The sequence below is a fragment of the Coturnix japonica genome, chromosome 8 (genome assembly GCF_001577835.2).
Source record: "Coturnix japonica isolate 7356 chromosome 8, Coturnix japonica 2.1, whole genome shotgun sequence".
Taxonomy (NCBI): domain Eukaryota; kingdom Metazoa; phylum Chordata; class Aves; order Galliformes; family Phasianidae; genus Coturnix; species Coturnix japonica.
This window is the reverse complement of record NC_029523.1, coordinates 3,881,235-3,901,174: the sequence shown is the minus strand read 5'-3', so window position 1 is coordinate 3,901,174 and position 19,940 is coordinate 3,881,235. Positions and strand designations below refer to the sequence as shown.

The window sequence follows — 19,940 nt, the reverse complement described above, 5'->3', positions numbered from 1 at the left end:
GCTCGGCCTCATAAGGGCGCCGGGGTGCCCTGAATCCCCCGTGCTGTTGCACCTGCTGCACAGCCGGCACCCGGCATCGCTGCACGGCCCTGAGCATCCCTCTGTGCAGGGAGGGATTCCTGACATGGCTGTTTCCGTGGCAACCGAGCAAAATGGCGCAGGGATGCGCGGGGTGGGGGGAGCTAGGGGTGCACAGACCCACGGACCACGCGGGGCAACGGGCAGCGCTGCTGCGCTCTGCGGGCTGGGGGGAGACGTGCCGTCCGCTCACACCACGCCGCCCCCATCGGCCTTATCTCTGCCCTCGTCCCCCACCAAGGTCTCCGTATCAGCCCCGTCGTCCTGGCTGCTCGGCTGGGATTCTCAGTTATCCCATCCGGAAAAAATGTGCCTAAGAATGAATGCCCCGAGCCCCTGCCCTGCTGCACGGCCCGGCCGGAAAGGGGGCTCGGGGCGGCCGGTGGTGCCGAGGCTGTGCGAGCTGGGCAGCCGGCTGGGGGCTGATTGCCGGGGGGGATCAGCAGCAGGGCCGGATTAACACGGGGTTGTGAGCGGGCGGAAGAAGGGGGAGAGGTCTGCCGGGCGCTGCCCGAGCTGCGCGGCGTGGCCGGCGCACACGCGTAGGGGCGACCGGAGCGGCCCCCGCAGCCCCATCCCCGCTTCGTGCCCGGCCGCGGTCGCTCCCAGCGCATCCGGGAGGGACCCGCAGCTCTGGGGTCGCACCTGCTGTGGGGCCGGGCCGGGCCGGGCCGGGGAGACGCGCAGCCCCGCCCCGGCCCCCCCCACCTCGGGCAATGGGCGGGGGCCGGGCGGAGCGGGGAGCACAGCACGGCACGGCACGGCTCGGCACGGCTCCGCTCCGCTCCGCTCTCCAGCCATGGCATCCAAGTGCCCCAAGTGCGACAAGACCGTTTATTTCGGTAAGCGCGTCCCCGGGTCTCCTCTCCACCCCCCGCCCGTGCCCGCAGCGCCCCGCATCCCCCTGCCCGCCCCGCTGCCGTACAACGAGCGGGGGCCGCGTCCCGCTGCCCGGAGGGACACAGCCCGTGGGGAAGGGGTTTCTCGGTGGGGAGGAGCAGAGGGGCAGGTGCGAGAGCGCACGAGCCGCTCCCGTAACGCCGGGCCAGGTGTGCGCTGTGCGGGCGGCGGTTCGGGTGGTTCGGGTGGTTTCTGCGGCGCTTTGTCAGAGGGTTCGGTGCGGATCCGCCCGGGTGGGCGCTCAGTCCCGGCCCTGCGGGAAGCGGGGCGGCCCCGGGGCCCAGCCCTGCTGTGGGGTTCCCCCTGAACCCCTTCCCCTTTCCCCCCGTTCCTCGGTTCGCTCGTTGGGCGCACAGAGCCCGGAGGTGCCCGCGCGGTGGAGGCACCGGGAGCTTTCATTCCTTCCCGGCCATCTCCAAGTAAACACAGAAATAGGAATTTGCTCTCTTCCTCCTTTAAATAAACCTATTTATGGGGGGCGGGGGGGTGGGAACGGCTCAGCCTCAGATATTTCTCCCCGTGTGAACTTTTTCCTTTTTAAGCAGAAAATAGCCCGCTGGCCGGCTAATGGGCACGGCCCGGGGTCACCGCTCCTCCTGTCCCGGGCGGGGGGAGGGCGGGCAGGGGGTGCAGCCCCAGCCTCCGTAGCTGCGGGGGGCTCGGGAGTCCCTGAGCCCACAGGGCTGTATGGGGCACGCACCGCCGTCCTGCTTCCAGCAGTGAGCTGGGGGTGGTGGGCAGCTCCTGCTGCTTCCCCTCTCCCGTCCCCTCCAGGGACATGGGGACCTGTGGGAGGGAGGGGGCAGCGGCACCTTCCCCCAACCCTGTGATGGACCGTGGGGAGCTGGAGCAGGAGCCGGCCGGAAACTTCTTCTCTCCTGTCGCTGGAACAGGCTGCGGCGCGCTCCTGACGTCCTTAGTTTCCCCCTCTGGGAACCGCCCAGGCTCCCATGGAATAAATTCAGCTTGGTTTATTTAATGCACAGAAGGCAAGTGAGTGCTGTGCACGAGGCCGGGAGCTGCTCCACGGGCAGCCAGCGGCACAGAGCTGGGCACGGAGCAGGGTTAGGTACCTGCTGGCAGGGCTTGGCACACCCGAGCATCCCTCAGCCCCGGCAGGCGGGTGGTGATCCCGGCACCCTGCCCGTCAGTGCTGGGACCCGCAGGCGGGAGTTCGTGGGGCCGTGGCTGCGGGTCATGCGTGGGAAATGCCCCTATATCCCATTCCCGGCCTTGCAGCCAACCGGAGCCAACAGCAGCGGGTACCGATGGAAAACTCATTTCCAGCCCAGCCCGCCTGTTGCTCCTTGGAAAAATCCAGAGACTCCTCCCTGCACTCAGAAGGCTGTGGGCGTTTCCTGAGCTGCAGAATGGGCTTTTTTTTTTCTCCTTTCAAAAGCGCAGGGAAATACAAAAATAGGCTTTGGGCTCTTTTGGAAGCTCAGTTTCCAGGCGGAGCGGGGCACATCGCCGCCTCCCTCCACACCTCCCGTCCGTCGGGGCAGCGCTGGGTTGGCAGGTGGCTGCGGTCGGGGCAGGGAGTGGCCGAGGGATGGGGCTGCCGTGGGATGTGCTGTGCCACAGTGGGTTCTGTGGGGTCCCACGAGCCGCAGTTGAGCCTTTCTGCCTCCGGGCCCCTTTTCCCGGCGGGTTGGCAGGATGGTTTGGGAGGTTTCCCGTTTTCCTGTGCAGCGTTTCCTGAGCACGGAGCAGCCCAAAGCCCTGGGGATGATGCTACGAGCACGTGGACACGGCGCTGGGCTGCACCCTCCTGGCTCACGGGGCCTCCAGTCGTGGTGTTGGGGCGCTCCGGACGCTGAGCCCGTGCAGGCAGCGCTGCCCTGCAGGAATCCAAGCGCGGAGGCCGCCCCGCGATCAATTAATCAGTAACCGCTGCTGCTCTCGGGTTGGAGCAGCTCACCCCGGTGAGTGCCCAGTGTGAGTGCAGGGCTCCATCCCCACGGCTGGGCTGACAAAGGGCCGCTCTGAGCTGCTGCCCGCCCTCCTTATGCAACCACTGACTGCCCCGTGTCCCCGGGCGGCCTCTCCGGGAGCGTGAGTGGGCTCTGCAAAACGTTAACAGAGGGCACCGGGCTCCTCGCGGGGCTGCCATGCGGGGGAAGGGCCCGGCCGTGGGAAGCTGCTGATTGCCATGAGCTGGGGGACGTTGTCTTTGGGAGGGCAGGAGTCAGCCCCCGCCCCTCGCTCTGTGCGTGGTCGATTCACGCTGTGGTTCCCGGGAGGCCCCGCAGCGCCGTGCGGGTTGTTTAACCCCTGGGAATGGAGGCTGGGTGTGAGATCCTCACGCTCTGCCTTTTTTTTTTGCTGTCCCCATTGGGGCTTGTGGATGGAGAGAGGTGACGGGGCCAAGGAGGGGGATGGAAAGGGCAGGAAAGGTGGAGCAGGAACGCCCCAGTGAGAGGTAATGGAAAATCTGCCTCCGTGGCTTGACGGTAAAATCCAGCGGCCAGGGCGTGTGCTGCGATAGGGCCGTGGTGGCACCGCTGCCAGGGGCAGGAGGTGAGGGCTGGGACTGGGCCCTGGTGCTCTGGACTCACTGTGGGGCAGCCCCGGTGCTGCAGCACACGGACAGGTCCCTGCCATGGTTGGTACAACAGCTCCTGGCTGTGCAGAGCAGGGCTGGGGGGCACTGGTGTGGGCTTGGCTGCTCCGACACCACTAGGAAACCACTGCTGATGTGGGCTGGGGAATGCTCGCATGTCCCAGCAGAGATTGTTATCAGCTCAGAGGAACACGGTGCTCCTGGCTGGGTAGAGGCTGTGTCTGTGTGCCTGCCCTGCCCTGTGTGTCGGGGGTCAGGGAGGGCTGCCCAGCTCAACCCGTGCACTGTGATTTCTATTTGCTGTTTGGTGGCAGCACGGGGCCTGGAGCAGCAGCAGGGAGACAGAAAGGCTGGCAGAGAGCAGCCAGACGAGAAGGGAGCTGGAAGAGCATTCCTAGGAGCTCCACTGCGGGTGCCCGGGGATGCCCGGTTCTTTATCCCGAGCGAGCCGGGACTCGTGCCCATGGGAGCGCTAAGGGAGCTCTCCCGGCACGGCCCCGTGCGGCACATCCCGTGCGCACGTGGCTCGATGAAGAACGGCAGCTCCATAGAAAAAGGAGCGGGGATTTGCTCGAGGCCGCCCCGCACCGGCTGGAGGTGCCGTCAGGGGCTGCGGGAGCAGCGGGGCGAGGTCTCCGTGCCGGCCCGGGGGGAGAGGAGGGCTCGGGTCCCACGAAGAAGCTCTCGGCTCCTCTCGCCTACGCCGGCGGCCCCGCCCGGGCACGGCGCCTGGCTGCGGGCGGGGCGGCCCCGCTACTATCGGGGCTGCGGTGCGGGGTGTGCCGCGGGGAAAAGGGGCTGCAAATTCCCGCTGGGGAAGGAGGGGGGGAAGGTAAAGGGAAGGGAAGAAGGGAGCGAAGGCTGCACGGGTCGCTCCGGGAAGGAGGCGACGGCCCCGGCCCCGCAGCCCGCACGGATCGCGGTGGGGGGGTTCCCTCCATAGCGGGGTGCGGTCGGAGCCTTCGCCTCCGGAGCTGATGCAACCTCGGAGCGGCAGCGGGCCCGGTGACGGCAACCCGGTGCCCGCAGTGATTGATGGCAGCGCCGGCACAAACGGCCGCCGCCCTGGGAAGGGGCCGGGCAGGCGGCTTCCTTTGCTGGCGGCGAACAATGCGGCCCGACGGCCGGAGGAGCGCGCTGAGCGCTTGGCCCCGTTCCCCGTCCCCTTTGTTTGCGTGTGTCCGGCCCTGTGATCCCAGCCGAGGGCGAGTTACAGCTCCAGGGTGTCCCCGGGAGTGCGACGGCACCCAGAGGCCACCTCGTCCTTCCTGCCCATCCGCGGCCGGGGCTGCGAGCCCTAGGAAAGCAGCGAGGTCCTACGGCTGCCTGAGAAGTCGCGGGGGCGAATCCCGTCTGGCGGGGGCTGCGGCAGCTGCAATAACCAGCGATAGCTGCAAAACATCCGCCGGGAGCTTCCTCCCGCTGCTCCCTGCGGGGCGGGGGCGGCCGGAGGTGACGCAGCCCCGGGCCCGGCTGTGCAGCCTCGGCCCCCAGCCTCTGGCTCAGCTTTCAGCCGCTCACGCTCCATTTCCCTCCCTGGGGAAGCTGCCCTGTTCCCAGGTCGGTGTGACAGCCCGCTCTCGCACGCTGAGCACATCACCGGGTGTTTGTCTGCCACCAGGAGCAGCGCAGCCCCGCACCCCAGCTGCGGTCACACAGGGATACCTGGGGCTCGTGCTGCTGCGCATCCAGAAAGCCCCGGGCTGGAACGTCCCTTTGTGTGCACCCTCGTGACCCACATGCGGCCCAAGCAGGGTTGCAGTGAATTTCCCTTGCTGGGAGAAGCTGCTGACCCAGCTGGGGGCTGCTGTTGCGCAAAGTGCTCCAGCTCTGCAAGGCTGAGCCACGCTGACACTGAACCCCAGGTCTGTGCTTCCCTGTGGATACAGCAGTTCCATGTAGCTCACAGCCACCTGCTTCCCACCAGGGCTGATGCGCTGGGTGGCGATGGGGTTGTTTTGGCATCTCTTGGCACTGTGGCATATCCTGTGTTCAGCCATTTGCCATGGGAAGAGGACAGCCCTCAAAGCTGGACCTGCCCTTGTGGAGCTCCTGGCCCCCATCCCGACCCAGCGCAGCCTGTTGACATTTGCAGAAGTCCTTAAGAGGGGGAAGGGGCTGGGAAACATTCCTGTGTGGAGGGCTGTTGTTGTGGAGCAGGGCTGAGCTTTTATTTGCTCGTTAAATATTTTATTTGGCCTTCATGATTTCATTTTACGGTGGCTTTAATGGGATGGTGCTGCTTTCCAGCTGTCCCCACTGTGTGCACCCCTGGAGCTGGGGACCCCCCAACTGGGAGGGAACCATCAGGCACTGCTGTCTCAGTGCCCGCAGGGACCCAGCAAGAAGCAGGGCCAGCAGCACGTGGATGGAGATGTAGGTGAAGCCCTGGGGCTGTGCAGAAGGGACAGCTGGAGGAGGTGTGTTTGTGGAACCGGTCCCTGAGTGCTCCCCTTCCTGGAACTGAAGGCTTTGAAGCCATTTCTGGTGCCCGCAGTGTGTTGCCCTGCAGGTTCGTGGTGTGCACTGTGCCCACACATTTGTCTGTGCACACACAGGTGGATGTTCTCCAGGGCTGAACCCAGCCTTGGTGACACCGGAGGCTGTCTGTGTCCTGCTTTGAGCCAGAGGCATGGCAGCTGAGGCATGAAAATGAGCAGGAGCTGCTGGGCCGGGTGGGCATGGCAACTCTAAATATTTGAATGGGAGCAGGGCTGTGTGGGGCAACACAGGGAGTAAAAATAGACATGGGGAGTAGGAGCACGGTGCTGGAATGGCCCTGGGAACATCGTGTGGAGCAGAGCAGCTGATGGGAATAAAGGTGTGGGCACTGTGGTAGCACAGCCCCACGCTGGCACTGGGCACTCATTCATTCTTGTTTCTCTGCAGCTGAGAAGGTCTCCTCCCTGGGCAAGGACTGGCACAAGTTCTGCTTGAAGTGTGAGCGCTGCAACAAGACCCTGACGCCAGGAGGGCACGCTGAGGTGAAGGCCAATGGGCAGCGGAGTGGGGTTGGGGGGAGCATTGAGTCTGGGGGCTGAGCCCAGGCCTGGAGCTGGGCAGGAGGAGGGCGAGACCCCATCCTTGAAGAGCTGCCTGCATTCCCATACAGCTCCTAATGGAGCTAAGAAAGCCCCAAATCCATCCAGAACGTAAATATTTGGAGAAGCTGAAGGAGCAGGGGCTGTGCTGACGTGTTGTCTGCTGCCCCAGGGATGGGGACATGGTAGGAAGTAGTTTGGGGCCGGTACCTGGTGCTGCACCCAGTGAGCCCCACAGCTGCATTGCTGGGACTGCCGTGGAGCTGACAGCAGGTGCTCAGCCCCACAGCAGCTGCTCATCCCCTGCGCCCTGGGGCGGTGCATGGCCTCTCATGCCAGCGTGTCACCGGCTCCTTAGCGGGGCACAGCTGAGGGGCAGCTGGCAGCAACCAGGGCAGCTGGGCAGTGAGGCTGAGTTAAGCCTGGAGAATTCTCTCCCTCTCCATATAAGGCCAAATTCTGCTGGGGTGACGGCAGCCAAGGCCTGGCTGATTGTGTCCTGTGAACCTCGGGGCTGAGGATGCGGAGGCACAAGCGCTCTTTCTTTTCTCTTGGACTCGGTTCCCGGCACCTTGTGGGAAGCTGCTGCTGGAGCCGGGGTGTTATCTCAGAGCCCCCTCCCGTGGGCGGCTGCTGGGCCGTGGGACAGAAGTGCTGCAGCATTTATCGCCTGCTCGGTGCCTTCCTGCCATAATCGCCCCCCGGCCAATAGCGGGGCTGATAGCAGCAGGGCTCTGATCTGCAGCCAAAGCAAGGGGTATGGTGACAAGGGTGGAAGCAAAGCAGAGCAAAAAGGGCCCTCCTTGCCAGGCTGGGGACGTGCCAGGATGGAGCTGGTAGGGAGGTGCTGCCTTACCTGTGGTGTTGGGTGCCCAGCATGGGTACAACATGGCCAGAGTGGCCAGCGGGCACACTTGGGGCACCATCACTGTGCTCACAGAATGGTTAATGTTGGAAACAACCTCAAACAATCAGCAAGTCCAACCAGCAGCCCATCACCACTATGGCCACTAAACTGTCTGTGAATGTGGGTAGGGATGGTGGTGAGCACAAGGAGCACGCTCTCCTCCCAGCACTCTAACTGCCCCTCTCTCCCCAGCATGATGGGAAACCCTTCTGCCACAAGCCCTGCTATGCGACGCTGTTTGGCCCCAAAGGTACGTCTGAGCTCTGCCTGTATCCTTCTGCTCCCATCCCTCAGCCCCACATGCATCCCAGGAGTTGGGCTGCCATGAGCTGAGCCAGTCCCAAACCCACAGCTGCTGTATGAAGTGGGGTAGAGGAGCTTTTGGAGGGGGGTCGGTCCCATCAGTTGTTTCTTTCTGTCTTTCTTTTCATTTATTTATTTCTAAATTAAAAAAGCAAACTCCAATTTGAACAGAAGGTGGAGTTGCTGCCCCATCCCAGACACAGCCACATAAAGCCTGGGTGGGGAGGAAGCTGGGGCTGAAGGACTGTGGAGGCCCAGCAGGAATAGGGGCCTGGGGGAGGTGAGGTGGGGCTGGGAGGGGATGGAGACCCCTGGGCTGCTGCAGCTTCTGCCTCACTGCAGGGGTGAACATCGGTGGTGCCGGGTCGTACATCTACGAGAAGCCTCAGATTGAGGGGCAGACTGCACCAGGGCCCATCGAGCACCCAGCCAGGGTGGAGGAGAAGAAGGTGAACGCTGCTCCTCCCAAGGGACCCAGCAAAGGTGAGAAGGGGGGCACGGGGCAGCCAGCTGGGGGCTGGATGAGGTGTCCCACACTCGTGTCCCTCTGTCTTACAGCCTCCAGCGTCACCACCTTCACTGGGGAGCCCAACATGTGCCCACGCTGTGGCAAGAGGGTCTATTTTGGTAAGGATGCGGTGGGTGCTGGGCACATGCCCCGTGTTGGCACTTGGTGGCAGGACCCCCGGGGCATGTGGCAGCCGGGAGGGGCTGGCTGGGGTCCGTGGGGTTTTTATCCAAAGGGGTGGTGGTGACGTGCGGGGGGGGACCCTCTTGTCCCCGCTGCAGCCGAGAAGGTGACCTCTCTGGGGAAGGACTGGCACCGGCCCTGCCTACGCTGCGAGCGCTGCAGCAAGACGCTGACCCCCGGGGGCCACGCCGAGGTAAGGGCGGCCACCTCCGGCCCCGCACCGCAGTGCTGTGCCGTCCCGCAGTGCTGTGCCGTGCCGGGCTGTGCCGTGCCGGGCTGTGCCGTGCCGGGCTGCTCCACCGCGAGAGGGCAGCTTGGCTCCGCGCATTGCCCTGCACAGCCCCGCGGTGACACGTCTCTCTCCTCCTCGCGCAGCACGACGGGCAGCCCTACTGCCACAAGCCGTGCTACGGGATCCTCTTCGGGCCCAAGGGTGAGTGCTGGGGGTGCGGGGCTGGGGACGCCCGTCCTGCTCACATCACCACCGCTGTGCACGTCTCTCCTTGCAGGTGTCAACACCGGAGCCGTGGGCAGCTACATCTACGACAAAGACCCTGAGGCAAAGAACCAGCCCTAGGCGGCACTCTCACCTCCCACACCTACAAGTACCGGAGCAGCCCTCGGCCACGGAGCTGTGCTCTCTGCTGTCTCTATAGAACCTCCGGGTTCTGTACCATAGTCCCTAATATAAGCTTCAGTGTTTAAAGGCAAAGGTAGAAAGCATCTCTGCTCATCCCCTGTGTGCTCTGCCTTCCCCAGGACGGGCTGGAAGGGCTGGTCGCTGCTGCCCCAGTTCAGGGGATGCTGTGACACCAGTGACACTTGGTCCCCGGCCGGCTCAGCTCCTGCATCCCCATCCTTGCATCCCCCAACCCACCCCACTGTGGGGTCCAGCTGCTCCCCGTGCCCGGGGGGAGGCAGAGCGCATCGGGCCCTGAGCCTGAGGTTTCCCGTCGCGGTGTTTATTTATGAGCTGTTGTCAGTGTGCTCCCAGCTGTGGGGACACCCCCTCGCCCCTCCCCTACGCGCACGCTGCTTGCGCTGCCCACCCACCCACCCACCCGGCCGTGCGCTCCCCGGACTTTTGTTATTTGCTGATAATAAAGGTTTTGAGAGAGGTGCTTTGTGCTGGGCTCCGGGGATGGGCGGGGAACCTCCTGTCCCCATCAGGTCTTTGTGGGACGCTCGGGCCGGCGCAGGCTGTGGGGCACGGAGAGGCGGTGGGTGCTGTTGGCTCCCCGCGGCGGCTCGCAGCCCTTTCCCAGGCACGATGCAGCGGTCCCTGCGCCCGGGAAGCGGATGTGTATGTTTGTGTTTGGTGGTGTTCCTATGGAGACCTGGCCCCGAGCTCCTTCCCTGACCCACAGCAGAAGGCCCGGCCCCACAAGCAGCACTGTGCTGTGCTGCAGCGCTGCTGGGATGAGGGTCACTGTTGCCCCTTGGACCCTGCATCATGGCAGGGTGCAAATGGCACTGCTTGTGGCTGCTGTCACACCTGCAATCTGGTACCAAGCTCTGCTGCTCTCCTTGAAACCCTTAAGGCAGTATGTTGTTCCTGTACAGCCTGGGGACATGGTGAGGAGCAGCGGGCACTGCAGGTGGCACCAGGGCAGGTTCTGGAGTCCTGCACAGCCTAACCCATGCGAAGGGCTCAGGGCGGTACTGGTGCAGCAGAGCAGTGCTTTGAGGGGGAAGGCAGCTCAGCCTTTGATCCTCGCTGTGTTTTTGTACTTATTTTTGGGAGACCTATGTGAGCTGAAAATGCCCCTTCCTGCCAAAAGGGGCCTGGAAAACATCTTTTCCCTAAGGAACATCAAGTATTTTATTATTTCTTTCAGCTTGGGCTTGCTGGTGGGATGAGAAAGTTGGTGAGAGCTGGTGGTTACAAACATGTTCTCTAGGCTAGGGGAGAAACAGAGCCCAAAGCAGATACAGGTTGCCTGCAGGAGAGGGGTGCAATGGTCACAGTTGGAAGGGAAGCCTGAAATACGGGGAGGTGCCCAGAGCCTGCATGCAGCTGGTGCTGTGTGGCTGGGCAGAAAGGCAGGACAGATTTAAAGCATTTGCTGTGAACCTGAAAACAGGAACCGAAAGGGATGAAGTGCTGGAAGATGTGATTTAAGAGCAGTATAAGGAGCTGCCCAGTGAGCACAGCTTGCTCCTGCAGGGCCAGGAACCAGCTCTGGTGCTCCCCAAAGGAAGTGCTCTGGCTGGCTGGACTGGGCTTTGGATCATCCCTGGGGTGAATCAAAGAGAGGGGCTAAATCCTGAATAGGGTGCAAGAGGGCGGGCAGGGATAGAGGTGGAATGGTGTGAGTCTGTGCAGTGGAGGATTAGGGCTGTAAATCCATCACCAGTGTGCTCCCAACAGTGTGAGCATCCAAGGGGCAACCCTGGGGGCTCCTGGGGTGTCTGGGGACTGGATGTGGTGTGGATCTGGGAACAGCTGTGCTGATAGGATGGAGTTGTGCACTCTGCTGATGGGGGTGGATGGGTGTGTGACCCACGGCTGCATTCCTTCTCTCTCCCTGTCCTGGGATCTTCCCAATTTGCTCCTGCCCTGTTTTCAGTAAGGTGGAGCTAAGCAGCTCCGTCTAAAAGGATACAGCCTCACAGTGTGTGGCTTTCCTTCTCCCTCCCTGTGCCACCACTGCAGAGGGCAGCATGTTTCCCTTAGCACAGCCCTGCTGCAGAGAGCAAACACCTGAGGGCCATAAACCAGGGAGTTCCCTGCAATAGGGCTGTGCTGTGGCAGCAGGGATGGCCGGAGGTATCCCTGCCCTGCAGTCACTCCAAGGTCTCGTTGCTGCTCCATGATTCCTTTTCCCACCTTGGGCTGCAAAGCAGAGGTCGCTGCCCTGCCAGCAGGGAGCAGGGTGCAGCAGCAGAGCTGCTCCGAGGGCTGCTGGAGACCTGGGCTCAGCCATGTGCCTGGGGGGACTCAACTGACCCGAGTGTCTCAGTTCCCTTTGGAGAAGGGAGAGACCCACCCGCTCCCCATTCCCCTTCTCACCTTGACAAAGTGAATTTTTAACTTGGAATAAAATGCATGGTGTCAGCAGCCTGGAACCAGCACAGGGCAGGCAGCACAGCTGATTCCATAGCAGGGCTGGGAGGGGTGGGGAGGTGGCCCTGTGGGTCTCAGCACCCCCAGCCCTGGGATACCCTCCCAAAGCAGTGGGTACCACATCATCAGCCAGCCCAGGTACAGGTGGGCACAATGACTGTGAGAGGAATGGTGCCAGGAAAATGCACCAACATCTCCCATGAAGGGCTTCAGCCAGCAGATTTCCTGGGGCTGCTGCTAATGGAAAGCTTGAAGGAAAGAACAGACAGTAAATGGAGATTTTTGGCCAGACTCTGGGTGGGGAAACAGTGGGAAGCTGTGCCTGGATGGAATGTCAGGACGTTTTCCGTGTAGCTGGGACTTGGAGAGGATCTCCTGTCCCACGTCTGGAAATCCCAGCCATGTGCCAAGGGTGGCACTGTGTGGGCAGCCAGGCACCCTCCTGCATGTGTGTAGCAGGGTTGGACTGGCCTGGCAGCGTGAGTGCTGCTGGAGCTGGGAATGGGTATAACCCCACAGCACCTTCCAGTATGATAACCTGCCTGTGAAGGCTGATGCTGTCAGCTCCAATGAGCCACTGCCCCAGCACTGGTGGGACCAGGAGCTGAGCCCTGAGGAATCGTGGGTCTGTGCCTGCATGCACAGTGCTGTATTTGCTCACAACAACAACACGCCTTGCTCGTGGGGTTTTGTGATGACCTGGCAAGTGGCTGCTGTGGGCACTCAGCAGCCCAAGTCAGGCTGGGAATGTTTTTGCAGCTTCTGTTGAAAACAGCTCTGTGATTGTCTGTGAATGTGAGGGGGACGCTGCACAAACAGGGCAGGAAATGTGTTTTGTGGTCTCCAAACTACCTGGGAGCAAAACTCCAGCATATTAATGTCCCCATAGCATCACCCTCCCCACTTTTGGGGCAGCCTCATCCCTGCCAACCGTGCAGCATTGCTCCTGATTCCTCCCAGATCTCAGCCTCCTGTCAGCTTTATGAAGACATATCCCAGAACTTCCCCTTAGGGTGTAATTGGGCTTGACATCCTGCTCCGTACGCTGTTCCCACGTGCTGCCCTAATGGGATTTGCTGCACGTGGAGCCAGGCGAGGGCACGCACCCTCTGGCACCCCATCACCCGCATCACTCCAGCATCTCTCCAGCCTCTCCCTGGGATCCCACAGCTGGCAGCCTCCCATGGCCTCTCTGGGCTTTCTAAGCCGCCCTGTAATTTTCTTGTCAAATGAGTTACATATTGGGCTGGGTAGGACATATTTTACAATGAGTTGTTTCGGCTGAGTGGGCCCGTGACTCGTACAAGTGCAGGCTGAAATATGGCCAGACAGGGGAACTCTGCAGAAGCTGCAATTGGAAAGAGCTTGGAAAATATCTACATCTCTCAACCCCCCACCAGCCTCACAGCAGTGACACACTTCGGACATTCCTGGGGCTTATTGAGTCACATTTTCCTTGGGGAGGGAACCCAGAGCTGCTTGGGAGGATCCGTGGTTGGGGAAGAAGTGAGGGGAGGCATCGGCAGCTCTGCAAAGGAGGAAAGCATGAGCGGGGCTGTGGTCACTCCACATGGGGCATGTTTGTATGGCATGAATACAAGGATGCTCATGGATACAGGTGGCACGGCATGGCACAAGGGACCGGGCTGATCTTGTCGCCACTGTTTCATCTTCCCTTTTTGCAAACGCACTGGTGCCACAGCCCTCCCCCTAACGCTGCAGCTCATCTTGGGGCTGCTGGGAGCACGTGCTCAGGGATGGGGCTGTGTCCTGGCAGTGACAACACTGCCTGCCAGCGTCACCCCAAACAAACACTAGGCCACCCAGTTGCCGTGAGGGTGTTGCCATGTTGCTCAGGAACGCCGGCGCCTGATGCACCGGGATGGAGCCTCCACCCCCAGATTGGTATCAGAGGACACAGGCAGTCGGGGCGTGCCATGCTGATGGTTAAATTAGCTGGAACAAGGTCTGCAGATAAGATAACGGCAGCTTTGCTGAGGAGGCTGTTTGCAGCTGCTGTGTGCGTTGTTCCCCTGGTGGAGGAGCAGCTTCCAGCTTACCCAGAGCTGTGGGTGGGGGGCTGCAGGCTGCAGAGATGTGGTGCATTGTCCTGCAGAGGGGTTCCACACCTTGGCACTGGAGTGTGAGTGAAATTACTCCCTGTACAACAAAGGAAAGGCCACATCCTTCACGTCCCTACCTCACTGCCGTGCTCCCCCCAGCCAGCAGTGCTGTGGGCACCTTGTGCTCACCCCAGTGGTACCAACTCATCAGCAGAGGCTTGTGTGGCACGGAGCCCTGTTGAGCAGGGCTGGCAGGGAGCAGCACCCGGCTCCTCGGCGCCAGCTGTGTCACCCCCCCACGGCCTTGTGCCCACTCTGCTGCCCAAATGGCCTCAGACAAGGGCACGGGGGGGCTGAGATCCCCATGCTCTGGCTGGCCCTTCCAGCACACAATGCCATGGGGACATGGTCTGCCTGGCTGGGCTGGAAGGCTCCTACTGCAGGAGTGGGGCCAGGCACTGTGTGGTCCATGGGGACCAGGGGCTGGGGCTGAGCAGAGCTGCCCGCTGGCACCTAAACAGCCTTAAAAGGGAGACAGCTGGGGCCGGCTGTCCTGGCTGGCAGGGCCTCAGAGCAGCCTGGGAGAGAAGAAGGGCTGCCGGAGAGAAGGGGACATGCCCTGTGTGCCAGCTGAGCTCAGGCCTTGGGAAGTGGCACATCCAAAACGTGATGCGTGCACATATGTGCTGCCTCAGGGCCGCAGCTCCAGCAGAAAGGATGGAGGAGACAGGGTGGAGGCTGCAGCCTCACAAGCCTTGCATGACTCACAGCTGGACCAAGCCGTCCCCTCCCTACAGGGCCAAGGCTGGTGCCAGCGGGCAGTGGGATCACAGCCTGCACCCGTGGGTGGGACTGGTTCTATGGGGCGAGGAGTACCCCAGGTTGGGGTGCTGGGTCTTGGTGCTGCCTTTCACAGGGCCTCTTGACCTTCCCAGCATAGTGACATGCCCTGGGGAGGATTGTTTCATGCAAAACAGACCTTTGGATAGGCTCCTCATTTCCTTTGCAGCCAAACACAGAGGAACAACAAGTCCTCGCTCTTAATAAAATGACAACAGTCAGCCTCAGATGGGCAGAGCCCTGTGTGCTGTGCCCACGCCATTCCTGAGGCCATGCAAGAAGGGTCCGGCCCCACAGCCCCACACCTCCTCCCCAAGGCTCCCCACAGGCAGCATGCATGGCCCCAAGGTGCACTTTTTGCACTGGAGGGATGATGAAGGTCTGCCAGCTGTGTCAGCACCCAGGTGTGGTCTGTTTGGGTGTGGTTAATTGATGATGCCAATCATGTCTCCAGCTCTGCTGCAGGGCTCTTGGGCTCTTCTGCAGCACTGGGGTGGGGGTGTAGAGGGGTGCAGGGGGGTGCAAGGAATGTAGGAGTTGCTAAAAGTGCTGGTGGTGCAGATAGTGTAGGGAAGTGGGATCCTAAGGGCATAGGGCAGAAGGGGCATAAGATGCAAGGTATGCAGGATGCAGAGGGTGCAGGGCATAAGATGCTGACAAATGCAGGATGCAAAGTGTGCAGGAAGCAAGAGGTGCAAGATGCAAAGAGAACAGGATGCAAGGGGTGCAAAAAGGGAAAGAAGCCATAAGAAGTGCAGGGGTGGGAGCGCAGTGGGTGTAAGGGGTGCAGGTGGTGCAGGGATATGGGAGGCACGGGTTGGAGGGTGCGAGGGGTGCAGGATGCAAAGCGTGCAGGAAGCAAGAGGTGCAAGATGCAAAGAGTGCAGTGTGAAAGGGGTGCGGGAGTGCGAAGAGTGAATTGGATTGCAAGAAATGCAGGTGGTGGGAGCGCACGGGGGCAAGGGGTGGAGGCAGTGTAGGGGTGCGGGATTCAAAGGGTGCAAAGACTTAGGGGTGCAGGATGCAAAGAGAGCAGGATGCAAGGGGTGCCGAGCCCGGGCTGGCAGCGCCCCGGGGGTGGCTCCAGCTGCGGGCGGGGCCGCACATCTGGGCGGGTCGGGGCGGGGCCCCCGAGCAATGACTCCGGCGGGGCCGGAGCCGAGCATCCCACAGCCCGTGAGAACGACGAACGGAGCCGAACCGAACCGACACCATGCCCAAGTGTCCCCGCTGCCAGAAGGAGGTCTACTTCGGTAAGGGCTGCCTGAACCCCCGGCTCCAGCTACCCCAGTGCTGCTTGTCCCGGGTGCTGCAGACTCTTGAGGTGCCCTGCTGCCCCGCACCCCTGTGCCGTGTCTCCCTGGCGTGCCCTGGATGGCCCCTAAATCCACCCGAAGAGAGGGGTTGCGTGGTACCCCCAGCCTGCCTATGAGGGGCTCAGCACGGTGCTTCAGCCCTGCTGGCCCTGCAGGATGTTTGGCTGGGGTCCGGTGCAGCCCTCAGCCCTGCGAGGTGGGCTGCAAGGGGCTCAGGGTGCGTGGCTGTTCCCTTGGTGAGCACTGTGTTGATCTCCGTGGCTTAGTGCAGTGGGGAGGTGGCTGTGTTATTTTGAACCTGTAGGGCTTCCGCATGCTGCGGGGCTTGGCGCGAGTGTGCTGCCTCTGAACTGGGGCTGAAGCGCCATGTTCTGCTCCTTTGGGTGCTGTGGTCCTGTTGGCTCACCCAAGATTTGAGCCGAAACAGCCAGATTGTAGCAGCCAAACCTCCCCGCTTCCCCATCTGATTTCACTGCGCATTGCTGAGAGCAGTGCGTGTGAGTCTCTGCGCTTAATTTCCTTGAGATGAGGGATCAGTGACCTAAGAACCACGACTTCTGCACTCTGCCTTATTTCTGCTCTGCCTGTGGGTGTGCCACAGCTCCCACTTCTGCTGGAGAAATCTAATGCTGAAACACGAGGTTGAAGGGTCATGGACAGAGGTTTCTCCGTAGCTGTTCCCACTGTCAGACAAATCCATCTGCTGCTGATGCCCATCACTGGGGTGGCTGTGGCCCTACAGCTGGGGCACAGCTTTGGCTAAGCCCGTGCCTGCAGCCAAGCAGTGAGGTCGGCTCATGTGGGATTGCTGTACCCGCAGGTGTGGCCGTGGCAGTGCTGGGACCGTTCGGCCAAGGAGGGGTTGGGCCCTGCTCTTATCAGCTTGCTCTTATGAAACTGGCACAGTTGGCGCAGAGGAGGTGGCTGGAGCCATGAGCTCACTGCATGGAGATAGGGAGTGCTGGGAGAGGAGGCAGAGCGACCCCTGCTCCAGGGTTCCCCGGGTCCTTTCTTGGGTGTGCCTTGGGCTGCTTCGGGACAAACTAAGTCTGCAAAGAGCAAGGGCTCCTCTTGGACCCAGCTGGCACCCAGCAGGACACAGGAGGCTCTTTGTGCTGCACAGGGCTGCCTCGTGCCATTGGGCGCTGCCCCTGCTTCCACCCCTGCAGCTGCTGGCTGGCTCCTTGCGTAAGCTGCTGTGGGTAGATTTGGATCCCAAAGAAACTCTTTCCTTGACCGCCTTTTGCAGGCATGGGATGAGTGCTCGGAGCTGGCTGTGGCCGGGTTCCTGTTAGAAAGCTCTGCTTTATCACTTAATAAATCCCCAGGGGTGCAACTGCCAATAGCAAGAGCACATGCGTCTGCAGAAAATACTGCAGAAACAACCTCCTCCCCTGCTGGGCTGCAATTAGAAGCCACACTGCTTTTTTCCTTCTCCACAAACATGTCCTGGCCCAAGCCAGCAGTGTGCTGTTCCCCAAGCCCTGGCCTGGCTCTGGCCCTGCTGTGATTTGTGATGGCACCAAATCAGTGCTGTTGCTGCAGCTGGTGGCAGGGAGGCTGCAGCGGAGGCTTTGCTGCACCAGTGTCCCCTGTCTGATACCTGTCCTCTTCACCACACCAAGCCTAGGAAAGTTTAGGCAGAGGAGCTCTGTTCAGCCTGGGAGAAATTAATCTCCGTTCAGGCTGATGTTGGAAGGGAGAGGTGCCCAGATCTTCTCTGTCAGACTGGTGGCAGTGGTCTGTCCTCAAATGGGGCAGCCACCATGTTCGGGGTAAGGGCCCTTGGCAGTGTTGTGCCCTAGGTTTGGGTTTGGCCATCTAGGTGTGCATGCTGATGTGTGCTTGGCTTGGGTTTGGCACTTGCAGGACTCCTTCCCTGGTCAAGAAGAGCTGGGAAAGTAGCCCCACACCTTTCATCCTCCTTAGCGCTGGCAGCAGGAGGCCAGCTTACCCCAAACAACTTGTGCTTGGTCAGAGTCTTGGCTAACCCATCTCTTTGCATGGCAGCCGAGAAGGTGACTTCTCTGGGGAAGGACTGGCACCGGCCCTGCCTGCGATGTGAGAAGTGTAACAAGACCCTGACATCTGGGGGGCACGCAGAGGTAGGTCTGGTGCCTGGGAAGCACCCATGGAGCAGGGAGGGTGCAGCCAGCGAGGTACAGGGACTGATGCTCTCCTTTCTTTCTGCAGCATGATGGCAAGCCCTACTGCAACCACCCCTGCTATGCTGCCTTGTTCGGACCCAAAGGTAGCGTAAATTGGGTCTTGGGGTTAGGGAGGGAGGAGGGAGTCAGGGGTCTCTTCCCCTATCTCTCCACAGCATAGCAGCGATGCATCCTGCAGCATTGCTGATCCTGCTCCAATTTGTTTCAGGGTTTGGCCGGGGAGGAGCTGAGAGCCACACATTCAAGTAGAGTTCAGGTTGGTGCTTCCCCTCACTGCTCCCCTGCTCACATCCATGCTCAAGAACATACTGCTGAGTACCAGCCCCAGCAGCCATTGCCACCACTTGGCTCCAGCAGTGGGTGCTTCACTTTGAGGCTTGTCAGCAGAGACGGAGTCTGTCCCAGTGCACTGTTATACTGGGGATGTCCCCACTGACAGTCCCTCTCTTCCATCCCTCTCCAGGTCTGATGGGCAGAGCTCCCTATGCAGCCCCAAGACAGACAAATCCACCGCAACAGACATGCCTTCTGGTCCTTCATCACCCTGTAATCAAATAGCACGTTAAAGCAATAAGTAACCCAGGGTGGGGCTGGTGCGGAGAGGGGCTCCACTCCAGAGGGAGCTGCAGGGTGGGAGGTTGGATGCTGCTCCATAGGAAATTCGGCCGCTGAGGGCTGCCTGGAGAGGAGACCACACCTGGCCAGCCAAACCCAGCCCTGCTTCTGGCACCTGGCTCTGCTGTAGGGCCTACCCTTGTGTTCCCAATCTTTAATAAACCCTGAACAACTATTGCTTACTCCATGCCGTGGCCTTGTTTTTTTTATACCAGGGACTCAAGGGACTTGCTGACCCAATGAGGACCCAATGAGGGCAGAATTATGGGATGAGGTCTGGTACACTGTTCCTAAAGCCCCCAACACCCCCAGATCCAGTACGTGGCTGGAAGCCAGGCTTGGAGCTCCGTGGGGCTGGGCAGGCTCCTGCTGCGAGGCGGTGCAGGATGTGCCAAGAAAACAGTTATTTGCTGCCTCCACTCTGACCAGTCATACAGAAAGGCTGCGTCAGGCAGGGGTTAGCAGCAGGGCAGGGTGAGGCTCTGCCGTTGGTGAGAACGAAGGTGCGGTATTACCAAGCAGGAGCTGGCTCTGAGCACCTTGCTCTTTGTTTCAGCCCCTTTCTTTCAGCCTCTTCCCTGAAGGAAGAGCAGTGCTGACAGATGCGAGAGGTGTCGGCTGTTTCAGATGAGGTTTCCCTAACACAAACCACCCTATTTACATGTTCTGATCTGCTTCATGACACACGTAGGTATTTTTATCAGTGCTTTACACATGCATTTCTTTAGAAACTGGCGTTACTAGGACCTGTGTGTGTCACAAGTCTTCCCCCAGCCCCACATCCTCTTCCCCTGCAAGCAGTGAGTGCAGCTGTAATGAAGGAGAGCTGCTTGCCTGCACTGAGCTCCTGAATGATGCATAACGGGCTGCCTGCCCTGGGCAGGAGCTTGGCACAGCCTCCTGGTCTCCTCTTACCTGTTGCAGTGTCCCCCCCCTTTGCCATGATGCTGGGGTGGCCAGTACAGCTCCCAACACCTGCAGGGACATGGGAACAAAACCATGCAGGGGCTGTACCACCCGAGGCAGCGTGCAGACAAGTTGAACCTCATGCTGCACCTTGCCTGGCTGACAAAAGCTGGGATACCTTGAGCAAGCTCCAGGGATGAGCCTTAAGATAACAATCCCTGCTGCAAAAAGCTCCCTCTGGCTGCCCTGTCTCTCTGCCCATGCTCTCACAGAGACAAGTAGCCCTGGACTTGCTGGGCATACACAGTGCTGGCACTGGGCAGAGCCCAGCTCAGTGCTGTGAGGTTGGGAAGTTCAGGCTCAGGTCACATCTGGAAGGAGCTTTGGTCAAAGCAAATACATGGTAAATTGATTTTACATCCACTTCGTTCTTCAGAGAGGAAGAAGGAACAGCTGCACGGTGTTTGGAAGGGAAGCCAGGT

General features: G+C 61.0%; 2 protein-coding genes across 2 annotated transcripts; both read left to right on the top strand.

Moving 5' to 3' along the window:
• Window positions 1-759: 759 nt before the first annotated feature.
• CRIP2 (cysteine rich protein 2) lies at window positions 760-9,598 on the top strand. Its single transcript, XM_015869515.1, has 8 exons — window positions 760-920; window positions 6,431-6,525; window positions 7,682-7,739; window positions 8,135-8,275; window positions 8,351-8,419; window positions 8,582-8,676; window positions 8,859-8,916; window positions 8,993-9,598. Exons 1-8 carry the CDS (start codon window positions 878-880, stop codon window positions 9,058-9,060), a joined length of 627 nt encoding a protein of 208 aa, XP_015725001.1. The 5' UTR covers window positions 760-877; the 3' UTR covers window positions 9,061-9,598.
• Window positions 9,599-15,380: 5,782 nt separating this feature from the next.
• Window positions 15,381-18,739, top strand: CRIP1 (cysteine rich protein 1). The gene is made up of 5 exons (XM_015869516.1): window positions 15,381-15,706; window positions 17,780-17,874; window positions 17,963-18,020; window positions 18,146-18,193; window positions 18,401-18,739. The coding sequence occupies exons 1-4, from the start codon at window positions 15,667-15,669 to the stop codon at window positions 18,184-18,186; spliced, it is 234 nt and encodes a 77-aa protein (XP_015725002.1). The 5' UTR covers window positions 15,381-15,666; the 3' UTR covers window positions 18,187-18,193; window positions 18,401-18,739.
• The last annotated feature ends 1,201 nt before the right edge of the window (window positions 18,740-19,940 follow it).